At 52.5% G+C, this 27820-nt stretch overlaps 1 protein-coding gene across 8 annotated transcripts in view; it reads left to right on the forward strand.

Annotated features, from left to right (window-relative positions):
- Window positions 1–1330: 1330 nt before the first annotated feature.
- Window positions 1331–27820, forward strand: part of LOC107307532 (patatin like domain 6, lysophospholipase) — a 33007-nt gene continuing 6517 nt past the window's right edge. For 2 of the 8 annotated variants that reach the window (XR_014941682.1, XM_085534828.1), the window contains exons 1-30: window positions 1339–1475; window positions 1552–1614; window positions 5557–5641; window positions 7146–7228; window positions 7325–7422; window positions 9616–9756; window positions 9884–10043; window positions 11309–11389; window positions 13149–13277; window positions 14740–14820; window positions 14905–15025; window positions 15097–15180; window positions 15865–15971; window positions 16518–16706; window positions 16927–17004; window positions 17128–17333; window positions 18881–19012; window positions 19086–19209; window positions 19289–19402; window positions 20035–20110; window positions 20845–20985; window positions 22342–22405; window positions 22476–22644; window positions 23686–23868; window positions 23953–24071; window positions 24574–24730; window positions 25445–25561; window positions 25646–25715; window positions 26601–26717; window positions 27038–27154. Coding sequence is in view for 7 of the 8 variants with exons in the window: in XM_085534828.1 (XP_085390954.1) it covers window positions 1437–1475; window positions 1552–1614; window positions 5557–5641; window positions 7146–7228; window positions 7325–7422; window positions 9616–9756; window positions 9884–10043; window positions 11309–11389; window positions 13149–13277; window positions 14740–14820; window positions 14905–15025; window positions 15097–15180; window positions 15865–15971; window positions 16518–16706; window positions 16927–17004; window positions 17128–17333; window positions 18881–19012; window positions 19086–19209; window positions 19289–19402; window positions 20035–20110; window positions 20845–20985; window positions 22342–22405; window positions 22476–22644; window positions 23686–23868; window positions 23953–24071; window positions 24574–24730; window positions 25445–25561; window positions 25646–25715; window positions 26601–26717; window positions 27038–27154 (3445 nt within the window). In the remaining variant the exon portion in view is untranslated. Of the gene's footprint in view, window positions 1476–1551; window positions 1615–5556; window positions 5642–7145; window positions 7229–7324; window positions 7423–9615; window positions 9757–9883; window positions 10044–11308; window positions 11390–13148; window positions 13278–14739; window positions 14821–14904; window positions 15026–15096; window positions 15181–15864; window positions 15972–16517; window positions 16707–16926; window positions 17005–17127; window positions 17334–18880; window positions 19013–19085; window positions 19210–19288; window positions 19403–20034; window positions 20111–20844; window positions 20986–22341; window positions 22406–22475; window positions 22645–23685; window positions 23869–23952; window positions 24072–24573; window positions 24731–25444; window positions 25562–25645; window positions 25716–26600; window positions 26718–26872; window positions 27155–27820 lie in introns of those variants that run through there. The other 6 variants (XM_085534830.1, XM_085534831.1, XM_085534825.1 and 3 more) reach the window with 6 other exon arrangements.

Below are 27820 nucleotides of genomic sequence, written 5' to 3' on the forward strand. Positions count from 1 at the left end.
GGGGCATGTGTGGATATGGGGGGGGGTATGTATGGATATGGGGGGGATATAAGGATATAGGGGGGTATATGTGGATATGGGGGGTATATGTGGGTATAGGGGGGTATATGTGGGTATGGGGGGGATATATATGGGCATGGGGGGTATATGTGGATATTTGGTATATATGTGGATATGGGGGGGTATATATGGATATATGGGGGGTATATAAGGATATGGGGGGATATATAGGGGGGGTATATATGGATATGGGGGGGGATATAAGGATATGGGGAGGTACATGTGGTTATGGGAAGATATATATGGATATGGGGGGTTATATATGGATATAGGTGGGGTATATGTTGGTATGGGGGGGTATATGTGGATATGGGGGGTATATAAGGATATGGGGGATATATAGAGGGGGTATATATGGATATGGGGGGATACTTATGGATAGGGGGGGGTATATATGGGTGTGGGGGGGGGGCATGTGTGGATATGGGGGGGGGTATGTATGGATATGGGGGGGATATAAGGATATAGGGGGGTATATGTGGATATGGGGGGTATATGTGGGTATAGGGGGGTATATGTGGGTATGGGGGATATATATGGGCATGGGGGGGTATATGTGGATATTTGGTATATATGTGGATATGGGGGGGTATATATGGATATATGGGGGGTATATAAGGATATGGGGGGATATATAGGGGGTGTATATATGGATATGGGGGGGGATATAAGGATATGGGGGGGTACATGTGGTTATGGGAAGATATATATGGATATGGGGGGTTATATATGGATATAGGTGGGGTATATGTTGGTATGGGGGGGTATATGTGAATATGGGGGGTATATGTGGATATGGGGGGGTATATATATGGATATAGGGGGTATATATGGATATGGGGGGGTATATAAGGATATGAGGGGATATATAGGGGGGGTATATATGGATATGGGGGGTATATAAGGATATGAGGGGATATATAGGGGGGGTATATATGGATATGGGGGGGATATAAGGATATGGGGGGGTATATGTGGTTATGGGGAGGTATATATGATATGGGGAGGTATATGTGGATATAGGGGGGGTATTTGGATATAGGGGGTATATATGGATATGGGGGGTATATTTGGATATGGGGGGGTATATATGAATATAGGGGGGGTATATATGGATATAGGGGAGGTATATATGGATATGGGGGGGTATATAAGGATATGGGGGGGTATATGTGGATATGGGGGTTGATACGTGGATATGATGAGTTATATAAGGGTGGGGGGGGTATATGTAGGTATAGGGGGGTTTATGTGGATATGGGGGCGACCACTGTCCCTATTCCCTTCTATGTCTGTTCTCTGCCCCACATCCCCCCATAGATTCTCCTTTTCCCCCTTTAATTCCCCAGGTTGATGGGAGCCGCCCCACAGACGATATGGGGCAGAGCGGGTCGGAGCCGCAGCAGGACACGGAGGTAGGGGACACGCCCCCAGGGTGACATCCATCACCCCACATCCCCAACCCTATTGCTGACCCTATTGTCCCCATAGGATGCATCCCTGATAACGACCTTATCTCAGCTCTTTGCTGAGGAGCAGCTGACGACCAGCGCGGTGAGTGAGTGCCCCTTTAAGGGCACAGAGTTGGCCCTATAACCCCAACCCTATAACCCCAACCCTATAACTGCAACCCCAACCCTATAACCCCAACCCCAACCCTATAACTCCAACCCCAACCCTATAACCCCAACCCCAACCCTATAACTGCAACCCTATAACTCCAACCCCAACCCTATAACTCCAATCCCAACCCTATAACTCCAACCCCGACCCTATAGCTCCAACCCCAACCCTATAACCCCAACCCCAACCCTATAACTCCAACCCCAACCCTATAACCCCAACCCCAACCCTATAACTCCAACCCCAACCCTATAACTCCAACCCCAACCCTATAACCCCAACCCCAACCCTATAACTCCAACCCCAACCCTATAACTCCAACCCCAACCCTATAGCTCCAATCCCAACCCTATAACTCCAACCCCAACCCTATAACTCCAACCCCAACCCTATAACCCCAACCCCAACCCTATAGCTCCAACCCCAACCCTATAACTCCAACCCCAACCCTATAACTCCAACCCCAACCCTATAACCCCAACCCCAACCCTATAACTCCAACCCCAACCTTATAACTCCAACCCCAACCCTATAACTGCAACCTAAACCCTATAACTCTAAGATTAAACCCTAACCCTAAATCTAACCCCAACCCCAACCCTATAACTCCAACCCCAACCCTATAACTCCAACCCCAACCCTATAACTCTAAGATTAAACCCTAACCCTAAATCTAACCCCAACCCTATAAGTCTAAGCTTAAACCCTAACCCTAAATCTTACCCCAATCCCAACCCTGTCACTCCAAGCCGAACCCTATAGCTCCAATCCCAACCCTATAGCTCCAATCCCAACCCTATAACTCCAACCCCAACCCTATAACTCCAACCCCAACCCTATAACTCCAACCCCAACCCTATAACTCCAACCCCAACCCTATAACTCCAACCTAAACCCTATAACTCTAAGCTTAAACCCTAACCCTAAATCTAACCCCAATCCTAATCCTATAACTCCAACCCCAACCCTATAAGTCTAAGCTTAAACCCTAACCCTAAATCTTACTCCAACCCCAACCCTATATCTCTAAGCTTAAACCGTAACCCTAAATCTAACCCCAACCCTGTAAGTCTAAGCTTAAACCCTAACCCTAAATCTTACCCCAATCCTAATCCTATAACTCCAACCCCAACCCTATAACTCCAACCCCGACCCTATAAATCCATCCCCAACCCTAAAACTCTAAGCTTAAATCCTAACCCTAAATCTAACCCCAACCACAACCCTATAACTCCAACCCCAACCCTATAACTCTAATCTTAAACCCTAATCCTAAATCTAACCCCAATCCTAATCCTAACTCCAACCTCAACCCTATAACTCCAACCCCAACCCTATAACTCTAAGCTTAAAGCCTAACCCTAAATCTAACCCCAACCCTATAACTCTATGCTTATACCCTAACCCTAAATCTAACCCCAACCACAACCCTATAACTCCAACCCCAACCCTATAACTCTAAGCTTCAACCCTAAATCTAACCCCAACCCCAACCCTATAACTTTAAGCTTAAACCCTAACCCTAAATCTAACCCCAACCCTATAAGTCTAAACTTAAAGCCTAACCCTAAATCTAATCTGAATCCCAACCCTATAACTACAACCCTATAACTCCAATCTTAATCCCAACCCTAAATCTAACTCCAACCCCAACCCTATAACTGCAACCCCAACCCTCTAACAGCAACCTTAACCCCAACCCTAAATCTAACCCCAATCCCAACCCTATAACTCCATCCCCAACCCTATAGCGCCAACCCCAACCCTATAACTCTAAACTTAAATCCTAACCCTAAATCTAACCCCAATCCCAACCCTATAACTCCAACCCTAACCCTATAACTCCATCCCCAACCCTATAACTCCAACCCCGACCCTATAACTCCATCCCCAACCCTAAAACTCTAAGCTTAAATCCTAACCTTAAATCTAACTCCAACCCCAACCCTATAACTGCAACCCCAACCCTATAACTCTAAGCTTAAAGCCTGACCCTAAATCTAACCCCAACCCCCTACCCTACAACTCCAACCCCAACCCTATAACTCCAACCCCAACCCTATAACTCCAACCCCAACCCTATAACTGCAACCTAAACCCTATAACTCTAAGCTTAAAGCTTGACCCTAAATCTAACCCCAAACCCAACCCTATAACTCCAACCCCAACCCTATAACTCTAAGCTTATAACCTAATCCTAAATCTAACCCCAACCCCAACCCTATAACTCCAACCCCAACCCTATAACTCTAAGCTTAAAGCCTAACCCTAAATCTAACCCCAACCCTGTAACTCTACGCTTATACCCTAATCCTAAATCTAACTGCAACCCCAACCCTATAACTCCAACCTAAACCCTATAACTCTAAGCTTAAACACTAATCCTAAATCTAACCCCAATCCTAATCCTATAACTCCAACCCCAACCCTATAACTCTAAGCTTCAACCCTAAATCTAACCCCAACCCCAACCCTATAACTCTAAGCTTAAAGCCTGACCCTAAATCTAACCCCAATCCCAACCCTATAACTCCATCCCCAACCCTATAACTCCATCCTCAACCCTATAATCCCAATCCCAACCCTATAACTCCAACCTCAACCCTAAAACTCTAAGCTTAAATCCTAACCTTAAATCTAACTCCAACCCCGACCCTATAACTGCAACCCCAACCCTATAACTCCAACCCTAACCCTATAACTCCAACCCCAACCCTATAACTGCAACCCCAACCCTATAACTCTAAGCTTAAAGCTTGACCCTAAATCTAACCCCAATCCCGACCCTATAACTCCAACCCCAACCCTATAAGTACAGCTTTGGGGGGTGCTGTGCTGCTGCTAAACCCTATTGTGGGGCTCTTAATGTGTCCCCATAACCTAAAGGGGGCCAATGTCCCCCTAATATGGCAGTGCCATATAGGGCCAATGTCCCTCCAATATGGCAGTGCCATATAGGGCCAATGTCCCTCCATTGGGATGAAGGGCCATATAGGGCCAATGTCCTTCCCCTATGGCAGGGCCATATAGGGCCAATGTCCCTCCCCTATGGCAGGGCCATATAGGGCCAATGTCCCTCCCCTATGGCAGGGCCATATAGGGCCAATGTCCCTCCATTGGGATGAAGGGTCATATAGGGCCCAATGTCCTTCCATTGGGATGAAGGGCCATATAGGGCCCATGTCCCTCCATTGGGATGAAGGGCCATATAGGGCCCAATGTCCCTCCCCTATGGCAGTGCCATATAGGGCCAATGTCCCTCTATTATGGCAGTGCCATATAGGGCCAATGTCCCTCCAATATGGCAGTGCCATATAGGGCCCATGTCCCTCCATTGGGATGAAGGGCCATATAGGGCCAATGTCCCTCCAATATGGCAGTGCCATATAGGGCCAATGTCCCTCCAATATGGCAGGGCCATATAGGGCCAATGTCCCTCCCCTATGGCAGGGCCATATAGGGCCCATGTTCCTCCATTGGGTTGAAGGGCCATATAGGGCCAATGTCCCTCCATTGGGATGAAGGGCCATATAGGGCCAATGTCCTTCCATTGGGATGAAGGGCCATATAGGGCCAATGTCCCTCCCCTATGGCAGGGCCATATAGGGCCCATGTCCCTCCATTGGGTTGAAGGGCCATATAGGGCCAATGTCCCTCCATTGGGATGAAGGGCCATATAGGGCCCATGTCCCTCCATTGGGATGAAGGGCCATATAGGGCCAATGTCCCTCCAATATGGCAGTGCCATATAGGGCCAATGTCCCTCCAATATGGCAGTGCCATATAGGGCCCATGTCCCTCCATTGTGATGAAGGCCCATATAGGGCCATATAGGGCCGTATAGGGCCCCCCATTGATGTCGTTCCCCTCTAGGTGCTGTGGGTGATGCTCAGCCTCAGCTTCATGGTCCTGGTGGCCGTTGGCGTCGTGCTGCTGCTGCGACGGCTGCGCATGAAGAGTGAGTGGCACCAATATGGGGGGGGATATAGGGGGCAATGGGGTGTCAGACTGAGCCTCAGCATCCCCTATGGAGGATATAGGGGGTATAGGGAGATATGGGGTATATGGGGAGATATAGGGTATATGGGGAGATATAGGGTATATAGGGAGATATAGGGTATATAGGGAGATATAGGGCATATGGGGAGATATAGGGTATATAGGGGGGGGAAGGTTGACATAGAGGGATGCTGTGATATCAACTTGTGCCTCAGTTTCCCCCTATGGAGGATATAGGGAGATATAGGGAGATATAGGGCATATATGGAGATATAGGGTATATAGGGAGATATACGGCATATAGGGAGATATAGGGCATATGGGGGGGAAGGTTGAGGAACCTGAGCCTCAGTTTCCCCCTATGGAGGATATAGGGCATATAGGGAGATATAGGGTGTATAGGGAGATATAGGGCATATGGGGAGATATAGGGCATATAGGAAGATATAGGGCATATGGGGAGATATAGGGCATATATGGGGGGAAGGTTGAGGAACCTGCACCTCAGTTTCCCCCTATGGGAAGATATTGGACATATAGGAGACCTGAGCCTCAGTTTTACTCTATGGAGTGTATAGGGCATATAGGGAGATATAGGGTGTATAGGGAGATATAGGGCCTATAGGGAGGGGAAGGTTGACATAGAGGGATACTGTGATATCAACTTGTGCCTCAGTTTCCCCCTATGGGAAGATATTGGACCTATAGGGGACCTGAGCCTCATCTTCCCTCTATGGAGGATATAGGGCATATATGGGGATAGATATAGGGCATATAGGCAGATAGATATAAGGCATATGGGGAGATATAGGGCATATAGGGAGATATAGGGCATATAGGGAGATATAGGGTATATGAGGAGATATAGGGCATATAGGGGAGGAAGGTTGAGGAACCTGCACCTCAGTTTCCCCCTATGGGAAGATATTGGACCTATAGGGGACCTGAGCCTCAGTTTCCCCCTATGGAGGATATAGGGCATATAGGGAGATATAGGGTGTATAGGGAGATATAGGGCATATAGGGAGATATAGGGCATATAGGGAGGGGAAGGTTGACATAGGGGGATACTGTGATATCAACTTGTGCCTCAGTTTCCCCCTATGGAGGATATAGGGCATATAGGGAGATAGATATAGGGCATATGGGGAGATATAGGGCATATGGGGAGGTATAGGGCATATAGGGAGATATAGGGCATATAGGGAGATATAGGGTATATAGGGAGATATAGGGCATATGGGGAGATATAGGGCATATAGGGAGATATAGGGCATATAGGGAGATATAGGGTATATAGGGAGATATAGGGCATATATGGGGGGAAGGTTGAGGAACCTGAGCCTCAGTTTCCCCCTATGGAGGATATAGGGCATATAGGGGGGCCAAGTGACCATCACATAGAGGTGACATATAGGGTGACAATATGGGGTTGACGTCATTATTTCCTCCCCACCTTGCAGAGGTTCCTGCCCAGGAGACCCCCAAATATCGCTTCCGAAAGAGGGACAAGATGCTGTTCTATGGGCGCAAGATCATGAGGAAGGTGATGCTGGGGGGGTCTCGTCCCTATTATTGGGGGGGGGGGGACACTCTTTAATGTCCCCATAGATTAACATGGGGTCTCAATGTCCCCTATAAGGTCTCCCAATCCACCTCGTCCCTGGTGGACAACACCATCTCCAGCACCTCCCGACCACGGATGAAGAAGAAGCTGAAGATGCTCAACATCGCCAAGAAGTGAAGTGCCACCCCAATATTACCCCAATATTACCCCAATATCACCCCAATATTACCCCAATGTCACCCCAATGTCACCCCAATATCACCCCAATGTCACCCCAATATTACCCCAATATTACCCCAATGTCACCCCAATATCACCCCAATGTCACCCCAATATTACCCCAATGTCACCCCAATATCACCCCAATATTACCCCAATATCACCCCAATGTCACCCCAATATCACCCCAATGTCACCCCAATATTACCCCAATATTACCCCAATATCACCCCAATACCACCCCAATGTCACCCCAATATCACCCCAATGTCACCCCAATATTACCCCAATATTACCCCAATATTACCCCAATACCACCCCAATATCACCCCAATATTACCCCAATATTACCCCAATATCACCCCAATGTCACCACAATATTACCCCAATATTACCCCAATATCACCCCAATGTCACCCCAATATCACCCCAATATCACCCCAATATCACCCCAATATTACCCCAATATTACCCCAATACCACCCCAATGTCACCCAATGTCACCCCAATGTCACCCCAATATTACCCCAATACCACCCCGATATCACCCCAATGTCACCCAATGTCACCCCAATATCACCCCAATATTACCCCAATATCACCCCAATGTCACCCCAATATCACCCCAATATTACCCCAATGTCACCCCAATATCACCCCAATGTCACCCCAATGTCACCCCAATATTACCCCAATGTCACCCCAATGTCACCCCAATATTACCCCAATATTACCCCAATATCACCCCAATACCACCCCAATGTCATCCCAATATCACCCCAATGTCACCCCAATATTACCCCAATATTACCCCAATATTACCCCAATACCACCCCAATATCACCCCAATATTACCCCAATATTACCCCAATATCACCCCAATGTCACCACAATATTACCCCAATATTACCCCAATATCACCCCAATGTCACCCCAATATTACCCCAATATCACCCCAATATCACCCCAATATTACCCCAATATTACCCCAATACCACCCCAATGTCACCCAATGTCACCCCAATGTCACCCCAATATTACCCCAATACCACCCCAATATCACCCCAATGTCACCCCAATATCACCCCAATATCACCCCAATGTCACCCCAATATCACCCCAATATCACCCCCAATGTCACCCCAATGTCACCCCAATATCACCCCAATACCACCCCAATGTCACCCCAATGTCACCCCAATGTCACCCCAATATCACCCCAGTGTCACCTCAATGTCCTCCCAATGTCCCCCCAATGTCACCCCAATATCACCCCAATGTCACCCCAATATTACCCCAATATCACCCCAATGTCACCCCAATATTACCCCAATGTCACCCCAATATTACCCCAATATCACCCCAATATGACCCCGATATTACCCCAATATCACCCCAATGTCACCCCAATACCACCCCAATACCACCCCAATGTCACCCCAATATGACCCCAATATGACCCCAATATTACCCCAATATCACCCCAATGCCACCCCAATATCACCCCAATGTCACCCCAATATTACCCCAATATGACCCCAATGTCACCCCAATATCACCCCAATGTCAGCTCAATGTCACCCCAATACCACCCCAATGTCACCCCAATACCACCCCAATGTCACCCCAATATCACCCCAATACCACCCCAATATCACCCCAATACCACCCCAATATCACCCCAATACCACCCCAATGTCCCCTCAATGTCCCCTCAATGTCTCCTCAATGTCCCCTCAATGTGACCTCAATGTCACCCCAGTGTCACCCCAATGACACCCCAATCTTCCCTCAATGTCCCCCCAATGTCCCCCCAATGTCCCCCCAATATCCCCTCAATGTCACCCCAATGTCACCCCAATATCACCCCAATGTCCCCCCAATATCCCCCCCATATCCCCTTACTGTCCCCCCAATGTCACCCCAATGTCCCCCCCATATCCCCTTATTGTCCCCCCAATGTCCCCCCAATGTCCCCCCAATGTCCCCCCCATATCCCCTTATTGTCCCCCCGATGTCCCCCCCATATCCCCTTAATGTCCCCCCAATGTCACCCCAATATCCCCCCCATATCCCCTTATTGTCCCCCCAATGTCACCCCGATGTCCCCCCCATATCCCCTTATTGTCCCCCCGATGTCCCCCCAGGTTCCTCCGTATCCAGAAGGAGCTCCCCACGTTGCAGTTAAAGGAGCCGCCACCTTCAGTGCTGGAAGCCGACCTGACTGAATTCGACGTGGCCAATTCCCACCTCCCATCCGAGGTCCTTTATATGCTTAAAAACGTCCGGTGAGCCCCATAATATTCACTTTCTATCCCCAATATCCCCATCCTCAAAGCTCTGTATCACTATTGCCATAGGGTGCCATTATGGTGCCCATCAGCATTGTGTCCTTGCTGTCCCCATCCCCTATAGGGTTTTAGGGCACTTTGAGAAGCCGCTGTTCCTGGAGCTGTGCAAGCACATGGTTTTCCAGCAGTGTCAACAGGGGGATTATGTGTTCCGACCCGGTCAGCCCGATACCAGCATCTACGTGTTACAGGATGGGAAACTGGAGCTGCTGCTCACCGAGCCGGTGAGGGGACGGGGACGGGATGGGGATGGGATGAGCATGGGGATGGGGATGGGATCAGGATGGGGATGGGGATGGGATCAGGATGGGGAAAGGGATGGGATCAGGATGGGGACGGGGATGGGATGGGGATGGGATGGGGATGGGATTAGGATAGGGACAGGGATGGGATCAGGATGGGGAAAGGGATGGGATCAGGATGGGGATGGGATGGGATCATGATGGAGAAAGGGATGGGATGAGGATGGGGAAAGGGATGGGATCAGGATGGGGACGGGGATGGGATCAGGATGGGGATGGGATGGGATCAGAATGGGGACAGGGATGGGATCAGGATGGGAATGGGATCAGGATGGGGACAGGAATTGGATCAGGATGGGGATGGGGATGGGATCAGGATGGGGACAAGGATGGGATGAGGATGGGGACAGGGATGGGATCAGGATGGGGATGGGGTCAGGATGGGGATGGGATCAGGATGGGAACATGGATGGGATCAGGATGGGGATGGGATGAGGATGGGGACATGGATGGGATCAGGATGGGGACAGGGATGGGATCAGGATGGGGATGGGGATGGGATCAGGATGGGGATGGGGATGGGATCAGGATGGGGACAGGATGGGGACGGGATGAGGATGGGGATGGGATCAGGATGGGATCAGGATGGGGACGGGGATGGGATCAGAATGGGGACAGGAACGGGATCAGGATGGGGATGGGATGGGGACAGGAATGGGATAAGGATGGGGACAGGGATGGGATCAGGATGGGGATGGGATTAGGATGGGGATGGGCTCAGGATGGGGACGGGGATGGGATCAGGATGGGGACAGGATGGGGATGGGATCAGGATGGGGACGGGGATGGGATCAGGATGGGGACAGGAATGGGATCAGGATGGGGACAGGATCAGGATGGGGACAGGGATGGGATCAGGATGGGGACAGGATCAGGATGGGGACAGGAATGGGATCAGGATGGGGACAGGATCAGGATGAGGACAGGGATGGGATCAGAATGGGGACAGGGATGGGATCAGGATGGGGATGGGATCAGGATGGGGATGGGGATGGGATCGGGATGGGGATGGGAATGGGATCAGGATGGGGACGGGATCAGGATGGGGACAGGAATTGGATCAGGATGGGGATGGGGATGGGATCAGGATGGGGACAGGGACGGGATGGGATCGGGTTGAGGACAGGATGGGATGGGGGCACCATGGAGATGGGGCAGTGAAGGATGGAGGGGTTTGTGCTGTGCAGGATGGAAAGGAGACAGTGATGAAGGAGGTTTTCCCTGGGGACAGCGTGCACAGCCTGCTCAGCATCCTCGATGTCATCACGGTACCGCAGCCACAGCTCTTCCCAGACCAACCCAAAACTGTCCCCAGTGATTGTGGTGGTCCCCAAGAAAAACTAAAACTGATGGTGGCTGTCCACAGGAATCCTAAACCTGATCATGGCCATCACCAAGGCCGTCCAAACCCAACCATGGCCATCCTCAAACCCAACCATGGCCATCCCTAAACCCAACCATGGCCATCCTCAAACCCAACCATGGCCATCCCCAAAACCAACCGTGGCCATCCTCAAACCCAACCATGGCCATCCTCAAACCCAACCATGGCCATCCCCAAAACCAACCATGGCCATCCTCAAACCCAACCATGGCCATCCCCAAACCCAACCATGGCCATCCCTAAACCCAACCATGGCCATCCCCAAACACAAACCCAACTATGGCCATACCCAAAGCCCTTGAAACCCAGCCATGGCCATCCCTAAACCCAACCATGGCCATCCTCAAACCCAACCATGGCCATCCCCAAACCCAACCATGGCCATCCCCTAACTCAACCATGGCCATCCCCAAACCCAACCATGGCCATCCCCAAACCCTTCCAAACCCAACCATGGCCATCCCCAAACCCAACCATGGCCATCCTCAAACCCAACCATGGCCATCCCCAAACCCAACCATGGCCATCCCCAAACCCAACCATGGCCATCCCCAAACCCTTCCAAACCCAACCATGGCCATCCCCAAACCCAACCATGGCCATCCTCAAACCCAACCATGGCCATCCCCAAACCCAACCATGGCCATCCCCAAACCCAACCATGGCCATCCCCAAACCCAACCATGGCCATCCTCAAACCCAACCATGGCCATCCCCAAACCCAACCATGGCCATCCCCAAACCCAACCATGGCCATCCCCAAACCCTTCCAAACCCAACCATGGCCATCCCCAAACCCAACCATGGCCATCCTCAAACCCAACCATGGCCATCCCCAAACCCAACCATGGCCATCCCCAAACCCAACCATGGCCATCCCCAAACCCTTCCAAACCCAACCATGGCCATCCCCATACCCTTCCAAACCCAACCATGGCCATCCCCTAACCCAAACCCAACCATGGCCATCCCCTAACCCAAACCCAACCATGGCCATCCCCTAACCCAAACCCAACCATGGCCATCCCCATACTCTTCCAAACCCAACTATGGCCATCCCCTAACCCAAACCCAACCATGGCCATCCCCAAACCCAACCATGGCCATACCCAAACCCAAACCCAACCATGGCCATCCCCTAACCCAAACCCAACCATGGCCATCCCCTAACACAAACCCAACTATGGCCATACCCAAAGCCCTTGAAACCCAACCATGGCCATCCCCATACCCTTCCAAACCCAACCATGGCCATCCCCAAACCCAAACCCAACCATGCACATCCCCAAAGCCCTTGAAACCCAACCATGGCCATCCCCTAACCCAAACTCAACCATGGCCATCCCCAAACCCAACCATGGCCATCCCCTAACCCAAACTCAACCATGGCCATCCCCAGTCCCAACCTTGGCCATCCCCATACCCTTCCAATTCCAACCATGACTATCTCCGAATGCAACCCCAACCACCCCCAGGCCCCTCCCAAAACGCAACCATGGCCATCCCTTAAACCAAAACCATCCACAGCCACCCCACAATCCACCCACGACAATTCCCAAACCTCACCACCCTGATCCTTTGTCCCCAGTCCCAACCAGAAATCACTATTACAAGGACAGCAATGACATATTGATGTCCCTTAGGGTCACCAGCGGCCGTACCGGACGGTGTGTGCACGAGCAGCAGAGGATTCGACCGTCCTTCGTTTACCAGTTGAAGCCTTTTCAGCTGTGTTTGAGAAATACCCCGAGAGCCTCGTGCGGGTGGTGCAGGTGAGCCCGACCCTATTGGGGGCGTCATTGGGCCCTTCCAATTCCAACAATTCCAACAATTGAGCCCTTCCAATTCCAACCATGGCCATCCCCAAACCCTTTCAAACCCAACCATGGGCATCCCCAAAGCTCTCCAAATCCAACCATGGCCATCCCCAAACCCAAACCCAACCACGGCCATCCCCAAACCCAACACGGCCATCCCCAAATGCTTTCAAACCCAGCCATGGCCATCCCCAAAGCTCTCCAAACCCAACCACGACCATCCCCAAACCCTTCCAAATCCAATGATGGCCATCTCCAAACCTTTCCAAACCCAACCACGGCCATCCCTAACCCAAACCCAACCACGGCCATCCCCAAACCCTTCCAAACCCAACCATGACCATCTCTAAACCCTTCCAAACCCAACCACAGCCATCCCCAAACCCTTTCAAACCCAACCATGGCCATCCCAAACCCAAACCCAACCACAGCCATCCCCAAACCCAACCATGGCCATCCCAAACCCAAACCCAACCACGGCCATCCTCAAACCCAAAGCCAACCACGGCCATCCCCAAACCCTTCCAAACCCAACCATGGCCATCCCAAACCCAAACCCAACCATGGCCATCCCAAACCCAAAGCCAACCACGGCCATCCCCAAACCCTTCCAAACCCAACCATGGCCATCCCAAACCCAAACCCAACATGGCCATCCCCAAACCCTTCCAAACCCAACCACGACCATCCCCAAACCCTTCCAAATCCAATGATGGCCATCTCCAAACCTTTCCAAACCCAACCATGGCCATTCCCTAATCCAAACCCAACCATGGCCATCCCCAAACCCTTCCAAACCCAACCATGACCATCTCTAAACTCTTCCAGACCCAACCACAGCCATCCCCAAACCCTTTCAAACCCAACAATGGTCATCCCAAACCCAACCATGGCCATCCCCTGACCCAAACCCAACCATAGCCATCCTCAAACCCAAACCCAACCACAGCCATCCCCAAACCCTTTCAAACCCAACCGTGGTCATCCCAAACCCAACCACGGCCATCCCCAAACCCTTTCAAACCCAACCATGGCCATCCCAAACCCAACCACGGCCATCCCCAAACCCTTCCAAACCCAACCATGGCCATCCCAAACCCAAACCCAACCACGGCCATCCCCTAACCCTTCCAATCCCAACCATGGCCATCCCAAACCCAAACCCAACCACGGCCATCCCCAAACCCTTCCAATCCCAACCATGGCCATCCCAAACCCAAACCCAACCACAGCCATCCCCAAACCCTTCCAATCCCAACCATGGCCTTCTCTAAACCCAACCATGGCCATCCCCAAACCCAAACCCAACCATGGCCATCTCCAAAGCCCTCCAATCCCAACCATGGCCATCCCAAACCCTTTCAAACCCAACGGGGTCCGTCAAGGGTGACAATGACACCCCCTTCAATCCCTGCAGATCATCATGGTGCGCTTGCAGCGTGTCACCTTCCTGGCTCTACACAATTACCTGGGGCTGACCAATGAGCTTTTCAGCCACGTAAGTTGAAGGGAAGAGGGAGAGAAATAGGAACCCTCCATCATAAAGGGGCAAAAGCTCCAATCTCTCCTTGTCCCTATGCAGGAGATGCAGCCGCTGCGGCTCTTCCCCCAGCCCAGCCACGCCACCCGCACCAGCCCTGTCCGCCATGGCAAACGGGGTCTTGGCGCTGCTGAGGAGGGCAGGGAGAGACCAACAGAGCTCAGTAAGGTTATGGACCCCCCCCTGGTTCTCACCCTATAGCAGGAGGGGGCTCACCACTGTCTGTTCCTGTAGATGAGCCATTGAAGGCTGGAGGGCTGGATCCCCCTGCGCCGCCGCTGCTGAGCCGCTGCATCTCAATGCCCGTGGATATCTCGGGTGGGTGGGGGCTTGGAGGAAAGGGGGGGGTCCCTTAGGTTTGGGCATCACCCACCAGGGTACCCTGTCACTGGTGAAGGTTCTGCATCCTCCATAGGGTCATACATCCTCTTATGGGGCCACACACCCTCCATAGGGCCATACATCTCCCCATGGGACCATGCACCCTCCATAGGGCCATACATCCCCCCCATAGGGCCATGTACCCTCCATAGGGCCATACATCCCCCCCATAGGGCCATGTACCCTCCATAGGGCCATACATCTCCCCATGGGACTGTGCACCCTCCATAAGGCCATACATCCCCTCATAGGGCCATGCACCCTCCATAGGGCCATACATCCCCCCATAGGGCCATGTACCCTCCATAGGGTCATACATCTCCCCATGGGACCATGCACCCTCCGTAGGGCCATACATCCCCCCATAGGGCCATGTACCCTCCATAGGGTCATACATCTCCCCATGGGACCGTGCACCCACCATTGGATCATAGATCCCTCCAAGGGGTTGCGTATCCCTCAATGGGGGCCGTCCATCCTCTATAGGGTCCTGCATCCCCTCTGTGTCATACATCCCCACATCCTCATCCTCATACATCCCTCCCCCTGCTTCTCCCTACCCCACATTTGCCCACCTCGTGCTGCTGGTGACCACCCTGTCCCCTCCCTGGTGGGTCACAGGCATCCAGAAGGGTCCACGTTCTGACTTTGACATGGCCTACGAGCGCGGCCGCATCTCAGTGTCACTGCAGGAGGACAGCACCAGCCCCTTGGCTGCCTTCTCTAGGGTAGGATTGGGTCCCCCACTAACCCTAACCCTAACACTAACCCTACCTTAACCCTAACCCTAAACCTAACCCCCTAATCCTAACCATAAACCTAACCCCTTGGCTGCCTTCTCTAGGGTAGGATTGGGTCACCCCCTAACTCTAAACCTAACCCTACCCTAGCCCTAACCCTAACCCTAATCAGGGCTCCCCCTAACCCTAACCCTAATCCTACCCTAACCCTAACCCTACCCTAACCCTAACCCTACCCTAACCCTAACCCTAACCCCTAATCCTAACCCTAATCCTAACCCTAAACCTAACCCCCTAAACCCCTAACCCTAAACCTAACCCCCTAAACCCCTAACCCTAACCCTACCCTAACCGTAACCCTAATCAGGGCTCCCCCTAACCCTAACCCTACCCTAACCCTAACTCTAACCCCTAACCCTAATCCTAACCCCCTAAACCCCTAACCCTAACCCTACCTTAACACTAACCCTAATCCTCCCTCCATACCCACCCCAACACCAAACAAACACCAGATCCGTCCCTTATCCCCTTCAGTCCATCTCACACGAACCCAAGGAACGCAAGTCGGTGACGGTGGAGGAGCAGCCGTCGGGTGTCTATAGGTACAGCTGCGAGGATGACTCCGCCGTGGTGGATTGTCCCTTTGAACCCTACCAAGGCCGCCAAAACAGCGCCATCTTTGAGGCCGCCAAGCAAGAGTTGGTCAAGCTGATGAAGGTGGAGGTGAGGCCCCCAATGGAGGCGGTGCAGGGATGGGGCCTTGGGGTGGTTGGGGGTCAATGGAGGTCCTGGGGCCTTGGGGTGGTTGGGGGTCAATGGGTCCTCGGGGTGGTTGGGGGTCAATGGAGGTCCTGGGGTGTTGTGGGCCCCATTGTCCTATGGTAGACCTCTATGGCTTTTTCATGGCCCCCATCACTTTGTGTGACCCCCTTCTTCCCCCCAGGACCCTTCTCTGCTCAACAACCGTGTCTTACTTCATCAAGCCAAAGCCGGGACCGTCATTGCCCGTCAAGGGGACCAAGTAGGTCTGGATTTTGGGGGGGATTTTTCAGTGCCTTGCTCCCCCCTACCCTATATTTCTATGGGGTGCTGCTTCTCCTACCTCTACCCTATGAGTCCTGGTGATGGAGTGTTGTTCTGGCAGGATGTGAGCCTCCATTTTGTGCTATGGGGCTGCCTACACGTCTACCAGAGGATGATCGACAAGGCCGAGGATGTCTGCCTCTTCCTGACGCAGCCCGGGGAGATGGTGGGGCAGCTGGCCGTGCTGACTGGAGAGCCCCTCATCTTCACCATCAAGGCCAACCGCGACTGTACCTTCCTCAAGATCTCCAAGTCGGACTTCTATGAGTGAGTCCCAATGCCAACAAAGGGTGAACGCAACTCAGCACCTACGTTGGCACCAACATGGGGTGAACGTAACTCAACACATAAATTGGAACAAACGAAGGGTGAACACAACTCAACACCTACGTTGGCACCAACATGGGGTGAACGTAACTCAACACATAAATTGAAACCAACAAAGGGTGAACACAACTCAACACCTATGTTGGTACCAACATGGGGTGAACATAACACCTATGTTGACCCAACTCAACACCGACGTTGGTACCAACAAATGGTGAATGCAACTCAACACCGACGTTGGCACCAACAAAGGGTGAACTCTACTCAACACCGACATTGGTACCAACAAAGTTTGAACACAACTCAACACCTACGTTGGTACCAACAAAGGGTGAATGCAACTCAACACCTACATTGATGCCAACAAAGGGTAAACGCAACTCAACAGATAAATTGGAACCAATGAAGGGTGAACTCTACTCAACACCTACGTTGGTACCAGCAAAGGGTGAACTCAACACCAACGAAGGGTGAACTCATCTCAACACCTACGTTGACACCAGCAAAGGGTGAACTCTACTCAACACCTACGTTGGCACCAATGAAGGGTAAACACAACTCAACACCTACATTGGTACCAACGAAGGGTGAACTCAACTCAACACCTATGTTGGTACCAACAAAGGGTGAACACAACTCAACACCAACATTGGCACCAATAAAGGGTGAACACAACTCAACACCTGCGTTGGTACCAACGAAGGGTGAATGCAACTCAACACTGACGCTGGCACCAACGAAGGATAAATGCAACTCAACACCTACATTGACCCAACTCAACACCTACATTGGTACCAACGAAGGGTGAACTCAACTCAACACCTAAGTTGGCACCAACAAAGGGTGAACTCAACACATAAATTGAAACCAACGAAGGGTGAACGCAACTCAACACCTACGTTGGTATGAACAAAGGGTGAACGCAACTCAACACTGACGTTGGTACCAACAAAGGGTGAACACAACTCAACATCAACATTGGCACCAATAAAGGGTGAACACAACTCAACACCAACATTGGCACCAATGAAGGGTGAACACAACTGAACACCTACGTTGGTACCAACGAAGGGTGAATGCAACTCAACACTGACGTTGGTACCAACAAAGGGTGAACTCAACTCAACACCTACGTTGGCACCAATGAAGGGTGAACACAACTCAACACCTACGTTGGCACCAATGAAGGGTGAACACAACTGAACACCTACGTTGGTACCAACGAAGGGTGAATGCAACTCAACACTGACGTTGGTACCAACAAAGGGTGAATGCAACTCAACACCTACGTTGGCACCAATGAAGGGTGAACACAATTTAACACCTATATTGACCCAACTCAACATCTACGTTGGCACCAACAAAGTTTGAACACAACACCTACATTGGCACCAATGAAGGGTGAACACAACTCAACACCTACGTTGGCACTTACTTGGGTGGGAAGGTGGTCACCACCGTGTCCTTCAGCTGCTGTTGGTCTGTAGGATCATGAGGGAGCAACCCAGCGTGGTGCTGAGCGTCGCCCACACCGTGGTCACCCGCATGTCGCCCTTTGTGCGTCAAATGGACTTTGCCATCGATTGGATGGCGGTGGAAGCAGGCCGGGCTCTTTACAGGTGGGTGACCCACACTTTGGTGGCTCAGTGATGACCCAACCCATAGAGCTGACATCCTCCATGGTGTCCCCAGGCAGGGTGACAAGTCGGACTGCACCTACATCGCGCTCAACGGGCGGCTCCGCTCCGTCATCCAGAAGGGCAGCGGTAAAAAGGAGCTCATTGGGGAATATGGCCGTGGGGACCTGATTGGTGTGGTGAGAACCTTGTTGGGACAGGGCTGGGGTGTAACATCGTGGTGTTATATCTGATCTATGTGTGTGTTATCATCTCCAGGTTGAAGCTCTTACAAGGCAACCCCGTGCAACCACAGTGCACGCGGTCCGGGATACGGAGCTGGCCAAGCTGCCTGAAGGTACCTTGAACAACATCAAGCGTCGGTATCCTCAGGTATAAGCCAAAATCTTGCCTTGTTTTGGGGGGGAAACTGGGTTATATTGGGAGTTCCCAACTGTATCCAACTGTATTGGGATGGGTTCGTGGGATGGATCCATTCTGAACCAAACACAGAAAGGTTGAACCACGTAACCATGCTTGATGAAGCCGTGATGCCTCACCAAGCTTGAAATGATGTTGTAGAGGTTGGGGTGATGCTGTTGGCTGCAGCACAGCGGTGGTATTGAAGGGGCTGCTGTGTGAAGGTGGCAATAATATGGCCGTGATGGCAGCGGTGGACACGGGGTGGAGGTTATGATGGTTCTGCATCGTGGTGGTGGCAGCAATGACCGTGGTTTGATGGCATCCATGGCTTGACCCTGATGAAAGCTGGAGACCTGCTATGGAGGTGATGCCTGTCCCAGGGTCTGGCATCCCAACTAATGGCTCTGATGCTCATTCATTCCATCTTGAAGAATTAAAGCAGTGATTAAGGCTGGTAGGGGAGAAAGATCCCCAAGGATCCCCAGGGTAGTCAATGACAGCACCCAAAAACACACACAGGGTTCTCTTCTGGTCTTGGTCCGTGGTGCTGACGTGTCTCTGGCCCAGGATGTCCTGATGGTCATCCCATGGTTGTCCCACAGGTTGTCACCCGACTCATCCACCTCCTGAGCCAAAAGATCTTGGGAAACCTCCAGCAGCTCCGCGGCCCTTTTGCAGGTGGGTCCCAAAGGGAGGATGGACAACAAGGACACGGTGTTGAGGGGGGTCCCAAAGGGAGGATGGACAACAAGGACAAGGTGTTGAGGGGGGTCCCAAAGGGAGGATGGACAACAAGGACAAGGTGTTGAGGGGGGTCCCAAGGGGAGGATGGACAACAAGGACAAGGTGTTGAGGGGGGTCCCAAAGGGAGGATGGACAACAAGGACAAGGTGTTGAGGGGGGTCCCAAGGGGAGGATGGACAAGGACAAGGTGTTGAGGGGGGTCCCAAAGGGAGGATGGACAAGGACAAGGTGTTGAGGGGGGTCCCAAAGGAAGGATAGACTACAAGGACAAGGTATTAAGGGGGGTCCCAAGGGGAGGATAGACAACAAGGATGAGGTGTTGAGGGGGGTCCCAAGGGGAGGATGGACAACAAGGACAAGGTGTTGAGGGGGGTCCCAAAGGGAGGATGGACAAGGACAAGGTGTTGAGGGGGGTCCCAAAGGGAGGATGGACAAGGACACGGTGTTGAGGGGGCTCTCAAAGGGAGGATGGACAACAAGGACAAGTTATTGAGGGGGGTCCCAAGGGGAGTATGGACAGCAAGGATGAAGTGTTGAGGGGGGTCCCAAAGGGAGGATGGACAACAAGGACAAGGTGTTGAGGGGGGTCCCAAAGGGAGGACGGACAAGGACAAGGTATTGAGGGGTCCCTTTCTCTGAGGCATCACACTGTTGCATCTTCTTTGCAGGCTCTGGTTTGGGCATGGCCTCCAGCTCGGAGCCCACCAACCCCACCAGTAACCTCTCAACAGTGGCGGTGCTGCCGGTGTGTGACGACGTGCCCATGGCTGCCTTCACCTTGGAGCTCAAGCATGCACTGAATGCCATTGGTGAGCGCTGGCCCCAATGACCACAACACTGTGGTGGCCCCATGAGATGCCAATGGACATGGTGGTCTTGTGGTGACTTAGAACCACAAGGCATCATGGTGGCAACCAGGTCTTGGTGGTGGTGGTGACCAGAATCCTAATGGCTTGGTAGTGAGCACATGGTAATAGTGAGGATGGCTTGGAGGTGGTGATGGTTAACATATGGAGCTGTGGTGGCCATGGGATGGCATTGACCGTGTCCTGGTGTTGACTGGAATGGCATGGCCATAAAGCAGTGGTAGACCATGGCTTGGTGGTGATGATGGCATGGCCATAAATCAATTGTAGACCATGGCTTGGTGGTGATGATGGCATGGCCATAAAGCAGTGGTGGACCATGGCTTGGTGGTGATGATGGCATGGCCATAACACAGTGGTAGACCATGGCTGTGTGGTGCTGATGGCATGGCCATAAATCAATTGTAGACCATGGCTTGGTGGTGATGATGGTATGGCCATAAATCAATTGTAGACCATGGCTTGGTGGTGATGATGGTATGGCCATAAATCAATTGTAGACCATGGCTTGGTGGTGATGATGGCATGGCCATAAATCAATTGTAGACCATGGCTTGGTGGTGATAATGGCATGGCCATAAATCAATTGTAGACCATGGCTTGGTGGTGATGATGGTATGGCCATAAATCAATTGTAGACCATGGCTTGGTGGTGATGATGGCATGGCCATAAATCAATTGTAGACCATGGCTTGGTGGTGATGATGGCATGGCCATAAATCAATTGTAGACCATGGCTGTGTGGTGATGATGGCATGGCCATAAATCAATTGTAGACCATGGTTTGGTGGTGATGATGGCATGGCCATAAATCAATTGTAGACCATGGCTGTGTGGTGATGATGGCATGGCCATAAAGCAGTGGTAGACCATGGCTGTGTGGTGATGATGGTATGGCCATAAATCAATTGTAGACCATGGCTTGGTGGTGATAATGGCATGGCCATAAATCAATTGTAGACCATGGCTGTGTGGTGATGATGGCATGGCCATAACACAGTGGTAGACCATGGCTTGGTGGTGATGATGGCATGGCCATAAAGCAGTGGTAGACCATGGCTTTGTGGTGATGATGGTATGGCCATAAATCAATTGTAGACCATGGCTTGGTGGTGATGATGGCCTGGCCATAAATCAATTGTAGACCATGGCTGTGTGGTGATGATGGCCACCATGTCAGGCTGGTGATTAGAGCCCCATAGTGTTGAGGTGACCACATGGCAGCTATGGTTTGGTGGTGATCACACCATATGTGGGTTGACCACGGCCATACTCAGCCCATACCCCCACCTCCCCCAGGTCCCACGTTGCTCCTCACCAGCGACATCATTCGTGCCCGACTTGGCTCCTCAGCACTGGACAGGTAACCCCCATCATAAGGGGCATCACCGGTGCCCCCAGTGCCGTGCCATCTTCCTCCTCCATCCCATCAGCATCCATGAGTATCGGCTGTCGGGTTGGTTGGCCCAACAAGAAGACATCCATCGCATCGTGCTCTACCAAACCGACTGCACGCTGACGCCTTGGACCGTGCGTTGCATCCGTCAAGCAGACTGCATCCTCATCGTTGGGGTGGGGGACCAGGAGCCGGTGCTAGGAGAGGTGAGGGGGGTGTTGAGGTGGGTACGGTAGGGGCGACTCAAGGCCAAATGGGGTGGACGTGGTAGGAACAACCCAATGCCAAATGGGGTGGATGTGATATTTCAACCCAATGCCAAATGGGGTGGACGTGGTAGGACCAACTCAATGCCAAATGGGGTGGATGTGATATGGTAACCCAATGCTAAATGGGGTGGCCATGGTAGGAACAACCCAATGCCAAATGGGGTGGATATGGCAGGAATAACCCAATGCTAAATGGGGTGGACACGATGTGGCAACCCAACACCAAATGGGGTGGCCATGGTAGGAACAACCCAGTGCCAAATGGGGTGGATGTGGCAGGAACAACCCAATGCCAAATGGGGTGGATATGGCAGGAACAAACCAATGCCAAATGTGTGGTGGCCATAGTAGGAACAACCCAGTGCCAAATGGGGTGGACTTGATATGGCAACCCAATGCCAAATGGGATGGACATGGCAGGAACAACCCAATGCCAAATGGGGTGGATATGGCAGGAATAACCCAATGCTAAATGGGGTGGACACGATGTGGCAACTCAATGCCAAATGGGGTGGACATGGCAGGGACAACTCAATGCTAAATGGGGTGGACGTGGCAGGAATAACCCAATGCCAAATGGGGTGGACTTGATATGGCAACCCAATGCCAAATGGGGTGGACATGGCAGGACAAATCCAACGCCAATTGAGGTGGCCATGGCACGGATAACCCAATGCTGTATGGGGTGGACGTGATGCAGGCAACCCAATGCCAAATGGGATGGATGTGATATTTCAACCCAATGCCAAATGGGGTGGACATGGTAGGAACAACCCAACGCCAATTGAGGTGGCCATGGCACAGATAACCCAATGCCGTATGGGGTGGATGTGATGTGGTTACCCAATGCCGTATGGGGTGGCCATGGTAGGACCAACCCAACACCAAATGTGGTGGCCATGGCACGGATAACCCAATGCCGTATGGGGTGGACGCGATGCAGTCAACCCAATACCAAACCTCTGGTGTTGCCCACAGCTGGAGCAGATGCTGGAGAACACAGCAGTGCGTGCGCTGAAGCAGTTGATCCTCCTGCACCGTGAGGACGGTCCCAGCCCATCACGCACCGTCGAGTGGCTCAACATGCGGAGCTGGTGCTCGGGACACCTGCACATCAAGTGTCCGCGACGCGTCTTCTCCCGACGCAGCCCCACCAAGCTGGTAGGTGCCACCATGGTGTGTCCCCAACCCAGGGGTCCCCATGGCTCTGCTGGCATCGTCACCGGTTGTTCTCCGACCCCATAGAGGGAGATGTATGAGAAGGTGTTTGCCAAGAGCGCCGATCGGCACAGCGACTTCTCCCGCTTGGCGCGGGTGCTCACCGGCAACACCATCGCCCTGGTGTTGGGGGGCGGCGGAGCCAGGTGGGTGCACCCTATGGGTGATCCCATATGGGAGGATGGGTGATCCTGTATGGGAGGATGGACATGGGAGATTGGGTGATCCCGTATGGGAGGATGGGTGATCCCATATGGGGTATGGATGATCCCATATGGGAGGATGGGTGATCCCATATGGGAGAATGGACATGGGAGATTGGGTGATCCCATATGGGAGTATGAGTGATCCCCTATGGGAGGATGGGTGATCCCATATGGGGTATGGATGATCCCATATGGGAGGATTGCTGATCCCATATGGGGTATGGATGATCCCATATGGGAGGATGGGTGATCACATATGGGGTATGGATGATCCCATATGGGAGGATGGGTGATCACATATGGGGTATGGATAATCCCATATGGGAGGATGGCTGATCCCATATGGGAGGATGGGTGAACCCACTTGGGTTGAGTGACCGGTGATGCTGGTGACCGCTCTCATCCCTCTTTCATTTCCTTGCCCCATCTCCTCCTCCTCCAGGGGCTGCTCCCACATTGGGGTGATCAAGGCGATGGAGGAGGCGGGGATCCCCATTGACATGGTTGGTGGCACCTCCATTGGGTCCTTCATCGGCGCGCTGTACGCCGAGGAGCGCAGCGCCGTGCGCACCAAGCAGCGGGCGCGAGAGTGGGCCAAGGTTGGTGCCATCCCCCACGGCAGCATCTGCGGTCACTCGGTGTTTCTAAAGCATTTCCTTCTTCTTTTTCTTCCTTCTCTTCCTCTTTTTCTTCTTCCTCTTTCGCGTCTTTTTATTTCCCCTTTCTTCTTCTGCTCTCCTTCCTTCTTCTACTCTCCTTCTTTTGCTTCTTCTCCCTCTTCCTCCTGCTCTCCTTCCTCCTCTTTATCTTCTCCTCCTTCCTCCTCCTCCACTTTTCTCCTCTTCTTCCCGTTCCTCTCCTTCTCCTCTTTCCTCATCTCCTTCTCCTTCCTTCTCCTACTCTCCTTCTTTTGCCTCTTCTTTCTTCCTCCTACTCCTCCTGCTCTCCTTCCTTCTCCTCTTTATCTTCTCCTCTTTCCTCTTCTCCTCTTTCTCCTTTCTCTCCTCTTCCTCCCGTTCCTCTCCTCTTTCCTCCTCCCATTCTCCTTCCTTCTCCTACTCTCCTTTTGCTTCTCCTCCTTCTTCCTCCTGTTCTTCTTCCTCCTCCTCTTTGTCCTCTCCTCCTCCTTCCTCCTCCTTCTCCTCTTCCTCCCATTCCTCTCCTTCTCCTTCTTCCTCCTCCTCCTTCTTCCTCTCCCCTTCCTCCCGTTCCTCTCCTCTCCTCCTCTTCCTCCCCTTCCTCATCTTCTTCCTTTCTCCTCTCCTGCCTCCTTCTAATCCTCCTTCTTCCTCCTCCTCTTCCTCCCCTTCCAGTGCATGAATTCAGTGTTCGCAACCGTCCTGGACCTCACCTACCCCATCACCTCCATGTTTTCGGGCTCAGCCTTCAACGCCAGCATTAACAAAGTCTTCCAGGACAAGCAGATCGAGGTGGGCTGTACCCCAATGTGGGGTCCCAACCTGTCTCCCCCCTCATTACACATAGTGTCACCCACCTCCTCTTATCCCCCACAGGACCTTTGGCTTCCCTACTTCAACGTCACAACCGACATCACGGCCTCAGCCATGCGGGTGCACACGGATGGTAAGAGCCCCCCCTATAGGGGATGCTCTATGACACCACCAGTTCTCCTCATTGACACCCCAAAAGCCTTGTCACTGTCACCCTGATAGCGCTGGTGTCCCAGTGCTGGTGACCAGCAAATCTCAGCTCCATCCCGGAGCCATTTCCTACATCCCAGATGGGGACAAGGACAGAAGTGGGATGCGGAGCTGCAGCCCACCCCAGTGTGCACATCTCTAACATCTCTGCTCACCACTAACCCCAGTAACCCTCACTCACAGCATGGGGGTGTGGGGCTGTCCTGTTGGGGGTGGGGATGGGGACGTGATGGTGAGGACAATATGGTGGTGGTGACGGAGCTGTCGTGATGGTGGTGGTGATGGGGACGTCATAATGGGGACAACAGAGTGGCGGTGGTGGGGACATGATGATGATGAGGACCTCATGCTGATGGTGGTGGTGGGGTCCACGCGGTGGCGATGATGGGGACATGGTGATGAGGGGGCCCATGATGGTGATGGTGGTGGGGGCCGTGCGGTGGTGGTGGTGATGGGGACGATGCGGTGGCTGCCCTTCATCCTTGCCTGGTGCCAGAGCTCACCTGGGACATTGAGCCGTCCATGGGGCGAACGCGGTGGCTTGTAGGCAGCATGGCTCTCTCCCCCCACCCTTCTAACACCAACTAATCCCTGCTCACCACCCCTAACCCTCCCCCAGCCCAGCCTATCCCTACCATGACTCTCTCCTGGTGTTGAGATCACATTTACCTGCCCACAAAGGAGCTTCGTGCCCATCTCATCCCCTCTCTCCTGGTGTTGAAATCACATCGACCTGCCCACAGAGGAGCTTTGTGCCCACCCCATCCCACCCCCCCTATGCCCATGACCATTCCTCTCCCTCTGGCAGGCAGCCTATGGCGTTACATCCGAGCCAGTGCCTCCTATACCCCCTACCTGCCTCCGCTCTGCGACCCCAAGGACAGCCACTGCCTCGTGGACGGCTGCTATGTTAACAATGTCCCAGGTCAGCATTCCCCTCTATGGGGCCTCCGGCTCCCCATTCAGAAACACTCCTTTCTTTTGTTTGTTTTATTTTATCCTCAAGAAAACAACCCCCCACCCCCCCAAATAAAAAACACACCCCACAACCCAAAACAAATCACACCTATCCCATTCCAGGTGGAGCTTTGCAAACGGCCCCTCTGCCACCCATGGGTGCCCGCTGGACCCCCGTGGGGTGCAGACATCCCTGGGCAAGGGCAGGGGTGAGGGGCAGCCCCCCGGGGGGCTGAGGCAGGTGCAGGGCGAGCCGTGCTCACTTGCATTTGTTCCCCGCCGGCGCAGGCTCGCTCTGGCGGTACGTGCGAGCCAGCATGACCCTATCTGGGTACCTGCCACCCCTCTGCGACCCCAAGGACGGCAACTTGCTGATGGACGGGGGTTACATCAACAACCTGCCAGGCAAGTAGCGTCCCAACGCCCTCACCGGGTCCGGTCCCGGTGGTGAGCAGTTGGGTTGGCCAACAAGGGATGGGTCTTCAATGCTCTTCAATCTACCATTGAGGCTGGATTTGGGCTATCTGGCTCAGTTTTGAGGCTGGATTTGGGCTATCTGGCTCAGTTTTGAGGCTGGATTTGGGCTATCCGGCTCGGTTTTGAGTTGCCTGTTGGTTTCTTCGTTGCCCTCTTATGGCATCTTCATCCTCATTCCTGTGCCAAAGGCATCCATCCATCTTGCATTGGCTTGTGGTCACCATGTCCAGCCTCAGTGGTGGGCAGTTGGGTTGGGGTCACGTTGGCCACCACGGGATGGGGCTTCAGTGCTCTTCAATCTTCCATTGAGGCTGGATTTGGGCTATCCGGCTCAGTTTTGAGGCTGGATTTGGGCTATCCAGCTCGGTTTTGAGTTGCCTGTTGGTTTCTTCATTGCCCTCTTGGGGCATCTTCATCCTCATTCCTGCACAAAAGGCATCCATCCATCCATCTTGCATTGGCTTTTGGTCACCGTGTCCAGACTCAGTGGTGGGCAGTTGGGTTGGAACCATGTGGCCATCATGGGATGGGGCTTCAGTGCTCTTCAAGCTACCATTGAGTCTGGATTTGGGCTATTCGGCTCCGTTTAGAGAC

This window comes from Coturnix japonica, unplaced genomic scaffold (genome assembly GCF_054131305.1).
Source record: "Coturnix japonica strain WE unplaced genomic scaffold, WE-NBRP24 Scf101, whole genome shotgun sequence".
In the NCBI taxonomy this organism is placed as follows: domain Eukaryota; kingdom Metazoa; phylum Chordata; class Aves; order Galliformes; family Phasianidae; genus Coturnix; species Coturnix japonica.